The sequence below is a fragment of the Patagioenas fasciata genome, chromosome 35 (assembly GCF_037038585.1).
Source record: "Patagioenas fasciata isolate bPatFas1 chromosome 35, bPatFas1.hap1, whole genome shotgun sequence".
Taxonomy (NCBI): Eukaryota; Metazoa; Chordata; class Aves; order Columbiformes; family Columbidae; genus Patagioenas; species Patagioenas fasciata.
Genome location: NC_092554.1, coordinates 3,743,259 through 3,759,105, shown reverse-complemented (window position 1 = coordinate 3,759,105; position 15,847 = coordinate 3,743,259). Strand labels below are relative to the sequence as shown.

The window sequence follows — 15,847 nt, the reverse complement described above, 5'->3', positions numbered from 1 at the left end:
GCGGCCGCGCACGCGTGTTGCCATGGAGACGGGGCCACGCCCCCTCCATCCCTGTCGCCGTGGAGACGGCGCATCCATCCAGGCGCGTTGCCATGGAGACGGGTGTCCGCCCCCCCCCCCCCCCGGTCTCCATGGAGACGGACCATCCAGGCGCGTTGCCATGGAGACAGGACCGCTCCTCCCGTGTCGCCATAGAAACGGTCCCGCCCCTCCACGCCCGTTGCCATAGAGACAGACCGCCCCTCCCACTGCGTTGCCATGGAGACAGGATTCCCCCCCCCCCCCATGTGTTGCCATGGAAACGGACCACCTCATCCACCTGTTCCCATGGTGACAGCTCCACACACACACACACACACCCCCCCCCCCCATCACCATGGCAACAGCCCCTCCTCCCCTTCCCCACCCCCCCCCACTCATTTCCATACTTACAGCCCCACCCCCCGCAAACGTGTGTGTCCGCCCCCCCGCCCCCCGCCCCAGAGGACCCAGGCGTCCGAGTCCCATCCCATGACACACACACACCAGCCTTTCAGTGGGGGGGTCAATAAATACTGTACAGGGGGGGCTGCGCCCCATAAATAATCCAAATATACAGACGGGACGTTGCGGGGGGGCCCTGGGTTTTTGGGGGGGCCCGGGGGGTGCGGGGTGGAGGGGTCTACCCCCTCGATTCCAGCGACCTATGGGGTGAAAGTGAGAGGGGTCAGTAAATTGGGGGGGTCAGGCAGGTTTGGGGGTGCTGGGGGGGATTTGGGGGCGGCTGAGGTGGGGTTGGGGGCTCAGGGGATTTGGGGGGGGCCAGGTTGGGTGGGGGGGTCAGGGAGGTTGGGGGGTTCAGGCAGGATTGGGGGAGATTCCTGGGTCGGGTTTGGGGGTTCAGGGAGGGGTTTTGGGGTTGCAGGATCTTTGGGGTGCAGTTTGCAGCATGCAGGTGATTTGGGGGTGCAGGATTTGGGAGGTGCGGGATTTTTCGGGGCGCATTTTGGGGTTTCTCGGGTGCATTTTTGGGGTATTTTTGGGAGCATTTTGGGGTGCATTTCAGGGTGTGTTTTGGGGCGCGTTTTCGGGGTGTTTTGGGGGTGTTCGGGGTGCATTTTGGGGGTGGTTTGGGGCGCGTTTTGGGGGTGGTTTGGGGCGCGTTTTGGGCCGTTTCGGGGTGTCTCGGGGCGCATTTCAGGGGTGTTTTGGGGTGCGTTTCGGGCTGTTTTGGGGCACATTTTGGGGAGTTCCGGGGCGCGTTTTGGGGTGCTCACGAGTAGCTGTTGTGCTGGCGCCGCCGGGCCGTGCGCAGCTTCTCGAACCGCGCCTCCATCTCCTCCAGCACGCGCGGCGTGTACCGCACCACCAGCTTCACCGAGCCCTGCGCCGCCTTCAGCAGCTCCACCGCGCGCTCGTGCTGCTCGCCCTCCACGCTCTGCGCCCCAGACAACACCCGGTCACACCCCGGCAACACCCGGTCACACCCCGACAACACCCGGTCACACCGCACCACCAGCTTCACCGAGCCCTGCGCCGCCTTCAGCAGCTCCACCGCGCGCTCGTGCTGCTCGCCCTCCACGCTCTGCGCCCCAGACGACACCCGGTCACACCCCGACAACACCCGGTCACACCCCGACAACACCCGGTCACACCGCACCACCAGCTTCACCGAGCCCTGCGCCGCCTTCAGCAGCTCCACCGCGCGCTCGTGCTGCTCGCCCTCCACGCTCTGCGCCCCAGACAACACCCGGTCACACCCCGACAACACCCGGTTACACCCTGACATCCCCCAAACAACACCCAGTTACACCCCGACAACCACCCCCCCACACCCTGGTACACCCCGAAAACCACCCCCTGAAGCCATTACACCCCAACACCTACTCCCCCGACACCCAACACCCCCAAACCTGTGACACCTCGTTACACCCCGACACCCCCCAATCAACACCCTGTCACACCCCAACACCCCCCAAACAACACTCCACTACACCCTGACACCTCCCCCAACAACACCCGGTTACACCCCGACACCCCCAAACAACACCCGGTTACATCGCGACACCCCCCAAACAACACCTGGTTTCACTGACACCACCCCCAAACAACACCCGGTTACACCCCGACACACCCCAAACACCACCCCGTTACACCGACACCACCCCCAAACACCACCCAGTTACACTGACACCACCCCCAAACAACACCCGGTTACACCCCGACACACCCCAAACACCACCCAGTTACACTGACACCACCCCCAAACAACACCCGGTTACACCCTGACACCCACCACCCGAAATCCCGTTACACCCCAACACCCCATTACACCCCGACACCCACCCCCCAAACCCTTGTCCCCACATCCCGCCCACGATGTCCCCATGTCCCCCCCATGATGTCCCCACGTCCCCCCCATGATGTCCCCATGGTGTCCCCATGTCCCCCCCTCACCACGCCGCTGACGCTGAGCAGCTGGTCCCCTCTCTTGAGCCCCCTGTGTCCCCCCCATGATGTCCTTATGCCCCCCCCATGATGTCCTTATGCCCCCCCCATGATGTCCCCATGTCCCCCCCATGGTGTCCCCATGTCCCCCCTCACCACGCCGTTGACGCTGAGCAGCTGGTCCCCTCTCTTGAGCCCCCTGTGTCCCCCCCATGATGTCCTTATGCCCCCCCCATGATGTCCTTATGCCCCCCCCATGGTGTCCCCACGTCCCCCCCATGGTGTCCCCATGTCCCCCCTCACCACGCCGTTGACGCTGAGCAGCTGGTCCCCTCTCTTGAGCCCCCCGTGCCGGTCGGCCACCCCCCCGGGGATGACGCGCGAGATGTAGATGGGGGAGTTCTGCTCCTTGCCCCCCATGATGTTGAACCCCAGCCCCTCCTCGGTCTTGGGCAGCTCCACCACCCGCGGGTGCGCGTGGCCCTCGCTGGCCGCGAACGCCGCCACCGTGGCCTGGGGACAGGGCACAACGGGGACGCCATGGGGACATGGGGACATTATGGGGACTTGGGTCAACGGGGACGCCATGGGGACAATGGGGACAATGGGGACACCATGGGGACGTCAGGTGACACGGGGACACTGGGACAACGTGGGGACATTGAGGACACCATGGGGACATCCAGGGACACAGGGACGTGGCGGGACACCACGGGGACACTGTGGACAACATGGGGACATTGGGGACAATGTGGGGACACTGGGGACATGGGGGACAGGGGACACGGACACTGGGACAGACGCAACCAGGACAGCAGACGGGCCACCGCGGGGGGGACAGACGGACACGGGGCGGGGACAGACGGACACAGGGAGGTGACAGACGGACACAGGGCGGGGGGCTGGGGGAGGTGACACCACGGGCGAGAGACGGGGACACGGGGACACAGCGGGTGACGGGGGGGCGCGGGGGCACCGGGGTCCCTGGGGGGTTATTGGGGCCCCCAAGGGGGATTCGAGGGGGATCCCAAGGGGCCTGGGGACCCAGGGGGCTTGGGGGGGACCCAGGGAATTTGGGGGTTCCAAGCGGGGTTGGGGGGGTCCTGGGGGTTTGGGGGTAGCACGGCGAGTTAGGGGGGTCTTGGAGAATGTGGGGTGTCAGTGGGGTTTGGGGTGCAGGGGGGTTTTGGGGGCGGGGGTTTGGGGTGGGGGTTTTGGGGGTGCAGGGTGGTTTTGGGGGTGGGGGGTTTTGGGGGTACCTTGGCGGTGGCGTGAGCCCAGATTTCGGGGCTCCCGGTGATGTCCAGGGTGTCGTAGAGCTGCTCGTACACCTGGGGGGACCCCACAGGGATCTGAGGGGACCCAGGCGTCCGGGGCAGCCCCCCCAGCCCCCAGGAGCTGCTGGGGAGGATTTGGGGGGACCCTGGGGGGGCTGCGAGGGGTTGGGGGGCCCAGGAGATACTGGGGGGTCCAGGAGGGACATCGGGGGGCCCTGGGGGATATTGGGGGGTGCTGGGGGGATGTTGGGGGGCCCTGGGGGATACTGGGGGGCCCATGGGGATGTGGTGTCCCCATGAGGGTTTTGGGGTCCCATGTGGGTTCCTGTGTAAGTTTGGAGTGTTGTGTGAGTTTGGGGGTCCCTGTGTGGGTTTGGGGGTCCCTGTGCGGGTCCCTGCGTGAGTTTGTGGTCCCTGTGTGAGTTGGGGGTGCTGAGTTTTGGGGTCCCCCCGTACCTCTCGGATGGCGGAGCAGAACCGGCTCTGCAGGACCCTCTGCAGCGCCTGCAGCTTCTGGGGGGGCAGCTCCCCGCTGCGCTGCAGCCGCTCCAGCAGCTCCACGGCCCGCGACACGTCTGGGGGACCCCGACATCCCCCCTGAACCCCAACCTCCCCCGGGACCCCCAACATCCTCCCGGGACCCCCAATAACCCCCAATAACCCCCCTGCTGCGCTGCAGCCGCTCCAGCAGCTCCACGGCCCGCAACGCGTCTGGGGGACCCAGGACCCCCAATAACCCCCCGGGACCCCCAATAACCCCCGGGACCCCCAACACCCCCACGGGACCCCCAGAGCCCCCGGTGACTCACAGACCCCCAACATCCCCACCCACAGACCCGCGGGACCCCCCAGGACCCCCCCCAGGACCCCCAACATCCCCACGGGACCCCCACAGCCCCCGGGTGACACACAGACCCCCAGGACCCCCAATAACCTCCAGAACCCCCCGGTGGTCCCCAGTATCCCCCAGGACCCTCAACGACCCCCGGGACCCCCCAGCATCCCCCAGGACCCCCCATGTTTCCCCAAACCCCCCCAAGGGCCCCCAAACATCAACCCAACCCCCCCAACACCCCCTATGGACCCGCCCATATTCTCCCCTCCCCGCGTCACACCCTGCACGCCCCACCCCCCCAGCCCCACACTTTGCACCCCCTCCCCCACCCATGCCCTTCCCTCCCCTCCCCTCCCCCCCATGGCCCCCCCTGGCCCCCCGTGACCCCTGTGACCCCCCGTGACGCCCGTACCTCGCTCCAGCCCCAGCGGGTCTCCGCTCAGCGCTGCCATCTTCCCGCGCGCGCGCTCCCGGCCACGCCCCCCCGGCCACGCCCCGACCCCCGCCGCGCGCGGCTCCGCGGGAACAAATGGGAGGGGCGGGGGGAGGAGCCCGCGCATGCGCCCCCAGCACGCACGTGAGCGCACGCACGTGGACGAGCCCAAGTCCGGGGGGGGGGGGGGGGGGAAGGACCCGAACTGTGCGCGCGGAAAGCGCCACGAAAGCCCCAAAATTTGGGGGGGACACAGCCCCCATTTTTGGGGAGGAGACCCCCCCCAAAATTGGGGTGGGGGGGGGGGGCACCTCTTTTAGGAGCTAATTCCCCCAAACTGGGGGTACCCCCGCTTTAGGGACACCCCCCCCATCTTGCAGACCCCCCCCCAAACTTGATGAAAACCCCATTTTGGGGCCAGACACCCCCCAATCACCGTCCAACCCCCCCCATTTTCGGGGTACAACTTCCCTGTTATACCAGGAAAAGGGGGGGGGGGGGTCCCACCCGAGTGGGGGTGTTCACACCCAGGGGGGTCCCCAATCCCCGATTACGGGTCCCCCAACCCCAATTACGGGCCCCCCCAAACCCCAATTACGGGTCCCCAAACTCCAATTACTGGCCCCCCCAACCCCAATTACGGGGCCCCCCAACCCCAATTACGGGTCCCCAAACCCCAATTACGGGTCCCCCCAAACCCCAATTACGGGTCCCCCAACCCCAATTACGGGTCCCCCAACCCCAATTACGGGCCCCCCCAAACCCCAATTACGGGCCCCCCCAACCCCAATTACGGGTCCCCAAACCCCAATTACTGGCCCCCCCAACCCCAATTACGGGTCCCCCAACCCCAATTACGGGCCCCCCACCCCCGTTTAAGCCCCCCCCAAAGTGCCGCTTTTTTCCATTAAAACACCTTTATTTCCAAGAACAAAAAGGGGGGGCGCGGGGCCGCTTTCGGGGGCGGGGTCTCCGCCAGCCGCGCCCCCCTCACTCCAGGGGGGGCTCCATCAGGTAGCCGTTCTCCCCGCCCAGGTAGCCGTCGGGGCCCGAATCGGGCTGCAGAAACATCTCGGGGGGGGGCTCCCCGCCCCCGCCCCCCATGGGCTCCCCCGCCTCGGGGCCCGGCCCCGGGGGCCGCTCCTCCCCGCGCCGCTCCCCGCCCCCCCGCTCCCGCTTGTGCTCCCGCTCGCGCTCCCGCTCCCGCCGCCGCTCGCGCTCCCGGTGCCGCCGCCGCTCCCGGTTCTTCTCCTCCGGCCCCAGCGCGTCGGGGCCGCCGGGCTCCGCGCCCCCGCCGCCCCCCCCGCCCAGCTCCTCGGGCGGCTCCGGCGGCTCCGCTCCCGCCTCGTCCTTCTTCTCGCGCTCGCGGTCGCGCTTGCGCTCGCGGGAGCGGGAGCGGCGCTTGCGCTCGCGCTCTTTGCTGCTGCGGTCGCGGCTGCCGGGGCGCTTGCGCTCGCGCTCGTCCTTCTCGCGGCTGCGCGTGCGCCGGCGCCGGTCGCGGGAGCGGGAGCGCCGCCGGTCGCGGTCGCGGGAGGAGCGCTCGCGCCGGTCGCGGTCGCGCTCGCGCTCGCGGTCGCTGTCGGGGACACAGAGAACGGGGCGGGGTTGGGGACGCTGCGGGGCGGGGGGAGCCGGGGGGTGTGGGGGGACCCGGGGGGTGTGGGGGGATCCGGGGGGTGTGGGGGGACCCGGGGGCACTGGGGACGCTGCGGGGCGGGGGGATCCGGGGGTGTGGGGGGATCCGGGGGCACTGGGGACGCTGCGGGGCGGGGGGATCCGGGGGGTGTGCGGGGATCCGGGGGCACTGGGGACGCTGCGGGGTGTGGGGGGATATGGGGGGACTGGGGATGTTGGGGGGTGTGGGGGGGATATGGGGGGATTGGGGGTGTTGGGGGACTGGGGATGTTGGGGGGTGTGGGGGGATATGGGGGGACTGGGGGGGTTGGGGGGTTTGGGAGGATATGGGGGGACTGGGGGGTATTGGGGACATATGGGGGGACTGGGCATATTGGGGTGTCTGGGGACATGGGGGGGTTGGGGACGTTGAGGGGTGTGGGGGGTATGGGGGGATTGGGGACACTGGGGGACATGGGGGACCCAAAGGCAATAGAGACCCACAGGGGACCCAGGGGACCCCAAACTGACCCAGGGGACCCACGTGACCCAGGGGACCCCAAACTGACCCAGGGGACCCCACAGTGACCCAGGGGACCCCAGGGCGCCCCCCATGTCCCCAACGCACCGCTCGTCGTATCGCGAGGTGTCGTCCCTGCCCGAGTGCCGGATGTTGACGTCGGCTCCGCCGCGCCGGGTGCCCCCCAGACCGCCCCCTGTGGGACGGGAGGGGTCAGATGGGGGGTCACCCCGACATTGTCACCCCAACACCGTGACCACCCAGAGCCCCCCAGACCGCCCCCTGTGGGACGGGAGGGGTCAGATGGGGGGTCACCCCGACATTGTCACCCCAACACCGTGACCACCCAGAGCCCCCCAGACCGCCCCCTGTGGGACGGGAGGGGTCAGATGGGGGGTCACCCCGACATTGTCACCCCAACACCGTGACCACCCAGAGCCCCCCAGACCGCCCCCTGTGGGACGGGAGGGGTCAGATGGGGGGTCACCCCGACATTGTCACCCCGACATTGTCACCCCAACACCGTGACCACCCAGAGCCCCCCAGACCGCCCCCTGTGGGATGGGAGGTGTCAGATGGGGGGTCACCCCGACATTGTCACCCCAACACCGTGACCACCCAGAGTCCCCCAGACTGCCCCCTGTGGGACGGGAGGGGTCAGATGGGGGGTCACCCCGACACTGTCACCCCAACACCGTGACCACCCAGAGCCCCCCAGACCGCCCCCTGCAAGATGCGGATGTTGGACATGGGGGGGTCACCCCAACATTGTCACCCCTGCACTGCCCCAGGTGCCCCCAGACCTCCCCCTGCAGGATGCCAGACCCCATGGGGGGGTCACCCCAATATGGGGGGGGGGGGTCATCCCAACCCGGGGGGGTCACCCCGGTGACAATGACCCAGATGCCCCCCAGACCTCCCCCTGCAGGACATGAAAGGCCAGACCACCCCACGGGGGGGTCACCCCGATATGGGGGGGTCACCCTGACCGGGGGGGGTCACCCCCACATGGGGGGTCCCGTACTGACCGAGGCGCCGTGGCCGCCAGCCCTTGACCGTGCGCCCGCGCTCCACGTCCACCAGCACCCGATATGGGGCATCACCCCGATATGGGGGGGTCACCCTGACCCAGGGGGGGTCACCCCCACATGGGGGGTCCCGCACTGACCGAGGCGCCGTGGCCGCCAGCCCTTGACCGTGCGCCCGCGCTCCACGTCCACCAGCACCCGCCGCCCGTCGATTTTCTTCCCGTCCGCGTGCTTGTAGGCGGCTGCAACACACGGGGGGGCCCGGGGGGGCGGGGTGGGGGGGGCACACATCAGTGACATCGGGGTCCGGTCAACCCGCCCCCCACCCCAGAAACGCACCCGCCCCCCCCACCAACCAACAGCCCGACAAACGAACCCCGCCCCAATGGGGGGGTCAAAATGAGGTGCCCCCCCCCCCCCCCCCGAAAAATACGCGGCTGGAAAGGAAAAAGGGTTATGGAGAAGACCCCCCCCCAAAAAATTACTGTGCCCCCCCAGCACACGTTAGCGGGGGCACCCCCTATATTACCAAATTAACCCCCCCTTTTTATTTGGGGGGGGCGCCCCAATGGGTGCCTTACCTGAGTGGTGCCCCCCCCATGCCCCCCCCAACACACTCAGCCCCCCCCAATTATTTATGGGGGGGCACCTTGTCTACCTGCAAATGAACCCCCCTCCCCGCTCTTTGTCCTGGGGGGGCTCCCCAATGGGTGCCTTACCTGAGCGGTGCCCCCCCAAAGCACACGCACCCCCCGAAGCACACACGCCCCCCCAAAGCAAACACACGCACCCCCAACGCACCCCCCAACACACGCACCCCCCACCACACTCACCCCAGCCTGGGGGGGGCACCCCCTGCAATTCGGGGCACCCCGCCCCCCCCGTTAAGGCGCCGTCGGTTCCCCCCCCCCATCCCCATGGACTCTCCCGTCAGGTCCTGGGGCGCTGGGTGGGGCGGGTCCACGCGCCCCCCGCCTGGGGGGGCCCCGATTCCGGCAGCCGCTGGTCCTGAGCAGGCGCTGGGGCCCTTACCTGAGACCCATCAACCCCCCCGCCCCGCCCCCCCGCTGGGCCCCCCCGACCCCCCCGCACTGGGGTGTGGGGGTCACGACACAACCCCCCCCCTCGCCACCCCCCCCGCCCCACGGTCGCTGGGACCAGGGGGGGTCGTTCCCCAAACCCAGGGGGGGCTCAGCCCCGCCCCCAATCCCACCCCCCCTCGCTATAGGGCCTGCGTCCCCCCCCAAACAATTCTATAGGTTCTACACAAACATCCAAGCTCACGGGGAGGTCCCCAACCCTTTGTTATTTTGGGGGGGGGTGGGGGCGCCATGGGCGCCCCCCCCACCCTGGGACCAATTTGGGGGGGCGGGGGCACTTGCCCCCCCCGCCTCGGGCAACAACCACACAGGGACACTGGGGGGATGGGGGGGGTCCTGCCTTGTTGCCCCCCCTCACTTTACGGGGTGGGGGGGTCCCTTAGGGCCCCCCCTCAAAAAAAAGAACCAAGGGGGGGTCACGCGTCCCCACCTCAGCGGAGACTGAGGCCGCGACCGTGGGGGGGGGAAGGAAACAGCTGCTCCCTGCCCGCGCTGGGGGGATGGGTGCGGGGCCCCCCCGCAACAAGGGGGGTGTCGAGGAAGCGGGGGGGGCGCCCGGGGCGGGGACGCGGCTGAGGTCACCGCGCCCCCCCCCGCGCGCGGGTCCCCCCGGGACGGTTCCTCTGGGCCCCGGCGCGGGGGGTCGGGGGGGCTCCCTGGACCCCCCCCGCCCCCGCGCGGTGGTTCCTGCCGGGGGGGTTAAAGCATCTTACCCAGATACAAACCCTTATACCAACCATAGAGGGTGTTGGAGGGGGGAGCACTAGGACAGCTGCAAGCCAGCAGTGGCAAAAGCCATCACAAAGGTGGCTGCAGTGACAATAAAACAGTGTTAATACACCCGGCCGGCCACGGGCCGCGTCCCCCCCCCCGCCAAGCGACCCGGACGGACGGACCCGCCGGCACCGACACACGGACGCGCGAGGGGGGCGGACAGAGCGGCGCGTCCTGAGCTGCCACTGCGCTTTGTCACCCGGGGCCGCCTGGACTCCGCTGACTGTAGTTAAACCAACTGAGGCCTTGGCTGCCTGTAGTTTTACCGACTGTAGCTTTGGCTGCCTGTAGTTTTAGCAGCTGTTGCCTTGCCTGCCTGTAGTTTCACCGACTGTAGCTTTGCCTGCCTGTACTTTAACCAACTGTGGCCTTGGCTGCCTGTAGTTTCACTGACTGTTGCCTTGGCTGCCTGCAGTTCCATTAACTGTAACCCTGGCTGCCTGTAGTTTAACCAACTGTTGCCTTCGCTGCCTGTAGTTTCACCGACTGCAACCTTGGCTGCCTGCAGTTTAACCAACTGTTGCCTTGGCTGCCTGTAGTTTGTCACCTGTAGCTTTGACTGCCTGTAGGTTGGTTCCCTGTTGCCTTGGCTGCCTGTGCCCTGACCGACTGTAACTTTCCCTGCCTGTAGCTTGGCTGCCTGTAGTCTTGCCTGCGCATAGTTTGGAACCTGTAACGTTAGCTGCCTGTAGTTTAACCAACTGTTGCCTTGGCTGCCTGTAGTTTGACTGACTGTAGCCCTGACCCCTTGTAGTTTGGCCACCTGTTACCTCAGCTGCCTGCAGCTTTGGCTTCCGGTAGTTTGTCACCTGTACCCTTGCCGGCCTACAGTTTGGCTGCCTGCTGCCTTGGCTGACTGTAGCTTGACCGACTGCAGCCCTGCCCGACAATGACTTGCCTCCCTGTAGTTTGTCACCTGTAAGCCTGGCTGCCTGTAGCCCTGACTGACTGTAGCTTGGCTGCCTGTACCCTCGCCTGCCAATAACTTGGCTGCCTGTAGCCAGGCGCTGCACGTACCTTGGCTGCCTGTAGCCACGGCTACTTACAGCTTCACCACCACCTGTGCAGTGTCTGCCTGTAGCCCTGCCTACCAGCAGCTTTGTCTACAAGCTATAGCTCATCTACCTGTAACCTCAGCTGCCTGTACTCCTGGTCACCTGTACCCCGGCTGCCTACGGCCTTGGCCAACGCCTGTAGCTGGTCAGCAGCCTGTACCTCAGCCATTTGTCACCCTGGCTACCGGTAGCTTGGCTGCCTGTAGCATTGGCCAACAGCTGCAGCTCAGACATCCACCCGTAGCCTCAGTTACCTACAGCGTGGCCACTTGTAACCTTAGCCACCTATAGAGTGGCCGCCTGTAACCCCAACCACCGCCTGTAGCCTCACAGTTGCCTACAGCTTATCCAGCAGTAGCCTGGGCGATGTGTAACCCCGGCCGCCTGTAGCCCCATTCACCTCCGGTGTAGCCGCCTACAGCCTCGCCTGTCTACAGCTTGGCCGCCTGTAGCCTCAGCCGCCTGTAGCTCAGCTGCCTGTAGCCACGGCCGCCTGTGCCCCTCGCCACCCGTAGCCTCGGCCACCAACAGCTCGTCCGCCTGTAGCCTCAGTCGCTCACGGCTCAACCCCCTAACAGCCTCGGCCGCCTGTAGCTGCTGCCCCTGGTTGTACTTACCCGCAGGGCCCCGGGGAGGGCCCGGTTGTGGTTTTTTTAGAGGTTGTACATGCGGTTGTAGGGGGGGAAAAGGGGGTTGCGGCGGGGGGTACTCACAGTGCATGTCCCGCTCGTGCTCGTACTCGATGAACGCGTAACCGCGCGGCTTCCCCGAGCGCTTGTTGTACACCATATAGATCTGCGCGGACAGGCGGAACACAGCGGTAGCAACAGGCGGGGAGCCCCAGAACAGGGGGCGGGTTTGGGGGGGTCGGGTTTTGGGGGGGTTGGGTTTTGGGGGGGTCGGTTTTGGGGGATCCCCCACGCTCACCCGCTTGATGGGGCCGTAAACCTCGAATTCGCGTCGCAGCTTCGACTCCGTTGTGTCGTAATTCTGGGGGGGCCCAAAATACAGGGGGTTGTGGGGACTGGGGGGTGACCCACATATTGGGGGGACCCCCGAGGACTGGAGGAACCCCCCCAGATCACAGGGGAGCCCAAGGGTTAGAGGAACCCCCACAGATTCGGGGGGACACCAGGGAATGGGGGGACCCCAGGGAATGGGGGGACCCCATAGATTGGGGGAAACCCCAAGGAGTGCAGACACCCAAACACATTAGGGGAGACCCCATGAATCTTGGAGGGACCCCCCCAGATTAAGGGGGACCCCCAAGGATGGGGGGAGGTGTCCAGAATGCAGAGGAGACCCCAGAGCTTGGGGGGGACCCCCCCAGATTTGGGGGCACCCCCAGAAATTCACGGGGGCCCCCCAAACTCACCACTCTGGCCACAAAAAGGGTCTTGAAAGCGTCTCCCTGGGCGTTGGGGTCGTTGTGGGGATCCCCTGGGGGGCAGAAAAAGGGGGGTCAGGGGAAATGGGGGGGGCTGGGGGGGGTCAGGGGAAAAGGGGGGACCCCCCCACCCCCCCAGGGACCCCCAACTTACACAACTTGAGCTCGGACTCCACCTCCTGCTGCCGCCGCTCGATCTTCTCCCGGCGCTGGGGGGGAGCGAAGGGGGGGGTACATCAGGGACCCCCAAACAGCAAAGGGGGGGTCCCCAAAACCCGGGGTGTGGGTGATGAACCCCAGAGGGACCCCAAATCCCAGGGGGTGGGCGATGAAACCCAGAGGGACCCCAAAACCCGGGGGTGGCCAATGAACCCCAGAGGGACCCCAAAACCCGGGGGTGGCCAATGAACCCCAGAGGGACCCCAAAACCCAGGGGTGGGTGATGAACCCCAGGGGGACCCCAAAACCCGGGGGTGGGTGATGAACCCCAGGGGGACCCCAAAACCCGGGGGTGGCCAATGAACCCCAGAGGGACCCCAAAACCCGGGGTGGGAATTAAAACTCACAGGAGGACCCTAAAACTCACGGGGGATCCTAAAACCCAGGGGGCCCTAAAATCTCGGGGGAGGCAAAAAACCAGCCCTGCACCCCAAAACTGCAGCTGCTGAGATCTCGGGGGGGACACATCCCCACGGTTTTGGGGACCCCTCGACGCCCCCAGCCCTACACGGGGGGTCTGCACCCCATTTTTGGGGGGCTCCGGCCGTACCTTCCGCTCCATTCGCTCCTCCCGCGTCTCCGCGCGGGTTGGGGGGGGCGCATCGCGGGGGTCCTGGGGAGACAGGCGGTGAAAAGGGGGGGTCAGGGGTTGGGGGTTTGGGGGGGGGGTTTGGGGGGGGGCTTGGGGGGGTTATGGGGAGGTTATGGGGGTTTTGGGCTGCAGGGGCACCTTGAACTCGCGGAGGTAGGGGGTTTGGGGGGGTTGGGGTTCAGGGGGGTTTTGGAGGGCTATGGGGGGGCCATGGGGCGCGGGTCACCTCGAACTCGCGGATGTAGGGGTTTGGGGCTATGGGGGGGTTTTGGGGGGCCATGGGGTGCGGGTCACCTCGAACTCGCGGGTGTAGGGGTTTGGGGTTATAGGGGTGTTATGGGGGGCCTATGGGGGGGTTTTGGGGGGCCGTGGGGCGCGGGTCACCTCGAACTCGTGGATGTAGGGGTTTGGGGTTATAGGGGTGTTATGGGGGGCCTATGGGGGGGTTTTGGGGGGCCGTGGGGCGCGGGTCACCTCGAACTCACGGATGTAGGGGTTTGGGGCTATGGGGGGGTTTTGGGGGGTCTATGGGGGGGTTTTGGGGGGCCGTGGGGCGCGGGTCACCTCGAACTCGCGGATGTAGGGCGCGATGCCGCTGTAGGGCTGGTTGTGGTGCTTCTCGTGGGGCAGCTTCTCCAGGGGGGGCAGGTAGGGGATGGGGTCCCGGGGGGCGAAGAGCGCCAGGAGGTTGGGGGGCAGGAACTGCGTCATCGTGGGGGCGTCTGGGGGGAGACGGGGGGTCAGGACCCACAGGACCCCCGGCAGACACCCCGACACCCCCCGACCCACAGAACCCCCCCGGCAGACACCCCAACACCCCCCGACCACAGAACCCCCCCGGCAGACACCCTGACACCCCCTGACCCACAGAACCCCCCCGACCCACAGAACCCCCCCGGCAGACACCCTGACACCCCCTGACCCACAGAACCCCCCTGACACCCCAACCCCCCCTGACCCCCCACCAGCCCCCCCGGACCCCCAGGTCCTTGTGACCAAACGCTGACCCCCCCCCCACTCCAGGACCCCCTAGAACCGCCCCCAGCCCCACAGCGACCCCCAGACCCCAATAATCACCCCCAGCCCCACACCGACCCCCCCAGGACGCCTATAACCCCCCGGGACCCCCAGAACCCCCCAGGACCCCCAGAACCCCCCCGGGACCCTCAGAACCCCCCGGGACCCCCAGAACCCCCCAGGACCCTCAGAACCCCCGGGACCCCCAGAACCCCCCCAGGACCCTCAGAACCCCCCGGGACCCCCAGAACCCCACACCGCGGCCCCCCACCCCCCCCCCAGCCCCATATTCGGCCCCTTCAGCCCCACACCCGCCCCCTGGGCCCCCCTAACCCCCCCCAGACCCCCATAACCTCCCCCAGGCCCACACGGGCTCCCCCCGGACCCCCATAACCAAACACGGACCCCCCCAGGCCCCCACAACCCCCCCAGGCCCCCACAACCCCCCCCAGGCCCCCATAACCCCCCCCAGGCCCCCATAACCCCCGCAGCCCCACACCGGCCCCCTCCCCCTCCTCGGCCCCTCAGGCCCCGCTCCCCCCCCCATCCCCCCCCGCCCCGGTACGGACCCCCCCACGTGACCCCCCGGCCCCTCCACGTGACCCCCGCACGGACCCCCCGGGCGCTCGCGCTCCCGCCGCCCGCTCCGGCCTGGCCCGCGCCGCGCGCGCCTCTGCGCATGCGCCCCCGCGGGACGGCGGCGGGAGCCGGAACTCGCTGCGGGAAGGGGCGGAGCCCCAATGGGGCGGGGCCTGAGGGCGGGCGGAAGATCCCTCCGCCGCGGGGGGGGGAAGGGGCGGGGAAAGAGTCCCCGTGGCCACGCGGAGCCCGCGCCCCGGCCGCCATAGCAACGGGGGGGGGCGGGGAAGCATCGCCATGGCAACCGGGACGGCGGCCCCGGGGGCTCGTAGCAACCGGGGGGGTGTCACACGCAGCCCGTGTCGTTGCCATAGCGACCGGGGTGACAGCCCCTTAGCAACCGGGGTCACAAGGGGTGACACCCCCGCCTGTCCCCTTAGCAACCGGGGTGGCACCCCCGCCCCGTCGCCATAGCAACCGCGGTGACAACACCGTGTCCCCGCCGTAACAACCGCGGTGACAACCCCGTGTTGTTGCCATAGCAACCGCGGTGACAACCCCGTGTCGTCACCATGGCAACCGCGGTGTCACCCCCCCCGTGTCCCCTCATAACAACCGGGGGGGGTGTGGGTCCCCACACAGTGTCACACGGGGGTGTCACAACCCCGGACGCCTGGGTCCCCTCCCCGGGGTGACAACCGGTGACAGCGGCGGGGGGAAGGGCCCGGAGAGGGACCCAGGCGTCCGGGCACCCACCCCACCCCCCCACCCCCCCCCCCGTTATTTTTAGCCCGGGGGGGGAACCCGACACCGCGGGGCCACCCTGTTTACGGGCAGCGGCGGTGACAGCGGGACGGCGGGGTCGGGGACACCCGGTGACGGGGACGGGGACACCGCGCGGGATGAGGGGGTCGGGGACACCCCGGTGACGGGGGGGCGGCTGGGGGGAGCCCTGGGGGGCACCGGGACGGGGGGTGGGACACGCTGGTG

At 68.0% G+C, this 15,847-nt stretch overlaps 2 protein-coding genes across 3 annotated transcripts; both read right to left on the bottom strand.

The window, feature by feature from the left end:
- Window positions 1–530: 530 nt before the first annotated feature.
- Window positions 531–5,053, bottom strand: LIN7B (lin-7 homolog B, crumbs cell polarity complex component). Its single transcript, XM_071801044.1, has 6 exons — window positions 4,952–5,053; window positions 4,161–4,279; window positions 3,687–3,758; window positions 2,731–2,940; window positions 1,257–1,417; window positions 531–683 (listed from the first exon to the last, which is right to left on the bottom strand). The coding sequence occupies exons 1-6, from the start codon at window positions 4,989–4,991 to the stop codon at window positions 662–664; spliced, it is 624 nt and encodes a 207-aa protein (XP_071657145.1). The 5' UTR covers window positions 4,992–5,053; the 3' UTR covers window positions 531–661.
- Window positions 5,054–5,870: 817 nt separating this feature from the next.
- Window positions 5,871–15,611, bottom strand: SNRNP70 (small nuclear ribonucleoprotein U1 subunit 70). Of its 2 annotated transcripts, XM_071801108.1 has the most exons (11): window positions 14,894–15,611; window positions 13,826–13,983; window positions 13,220–13,282; window positions 12,605–12,659; window positions 12,439–12,503; window positions 11,991–12,053; window positions 11,777–11,858; window positions 9,972–10,044; window positions 8,275–8,376; window positions 7,215–7,302; window positions 5,871–6,548 (listed from the first exon to the last, which is right to left on the bottom strand). In XM_071801108.1, exons 1-11 carry the CDS (start codon window positions 15,154–15,156, stop codon window positions 5,983–5,985), a joined length of 1,578 nt encoding a protein of 525 aa, XP_071657209.1. In that variant the 5' UTR covers window positions 15,157–15,611; the 3' UTR covers window positions 5,871–5,982. The 2 variants fall into 2 exon arrangements, with proteins under 2 accessions (XP_071657209.1, XP_071657210.1); XM_071801109.1 differs by lacking the exon at window positions 9,972–10,044 and having other exon boundaries at window positions 14,894–14,993.
- Between the last annotated feature and the right edge of the window lie 236 nt (window positions 15,612–15,847).

Excerpts from the sequence above, each read along its gene's own strand:
- LIN7B (XM_071801044.1), bottom strand. The coding sequence starts at position 4,991 with ATGGCAGCGCTGAGCGGAGACCCGCTGGGGCTGGAGCGAG. Across the intron at positions 3,759-4,160 it reads TCTGCTCCGCCATCCGAGAG|GTGTACGAGCAGCTCTACGA; the intron begins GTACGGGGGGAC and ends GGGTCCCCCCAG. Across the intron at positions 684-1,256 it reads CGCCAGCACAACAGCTACTC|GTCGCTGGAATCGAGGGGGT; the intron begins GTGAGCACCCCA and ends TTCACCCCATAG.
- SNRNP70 (XM_071801108.1), bottom strand. The coding sequence starts at position 15,156 with ATGGCGATGCTTCCCCGCCCCCCCCCGTTGCTATGGCGGCCGGGGCGC. Across the intron at positions 12,054-12,438 it reads CCCTTTTTGTGGCCAGAGTG|AATTACGACACAACGGAGTC; the intron begins GTGAGTTTGGGG and ends GGGCCCCCCCAG. Across the intron at positions 8,377-9,971 it reads CCCCTCCAACACCCTCTATG|CCGCCTACAAGCACGCGGAC; the intron begins GTTGGTATAAGG and ends CGTGTGTTGCAG.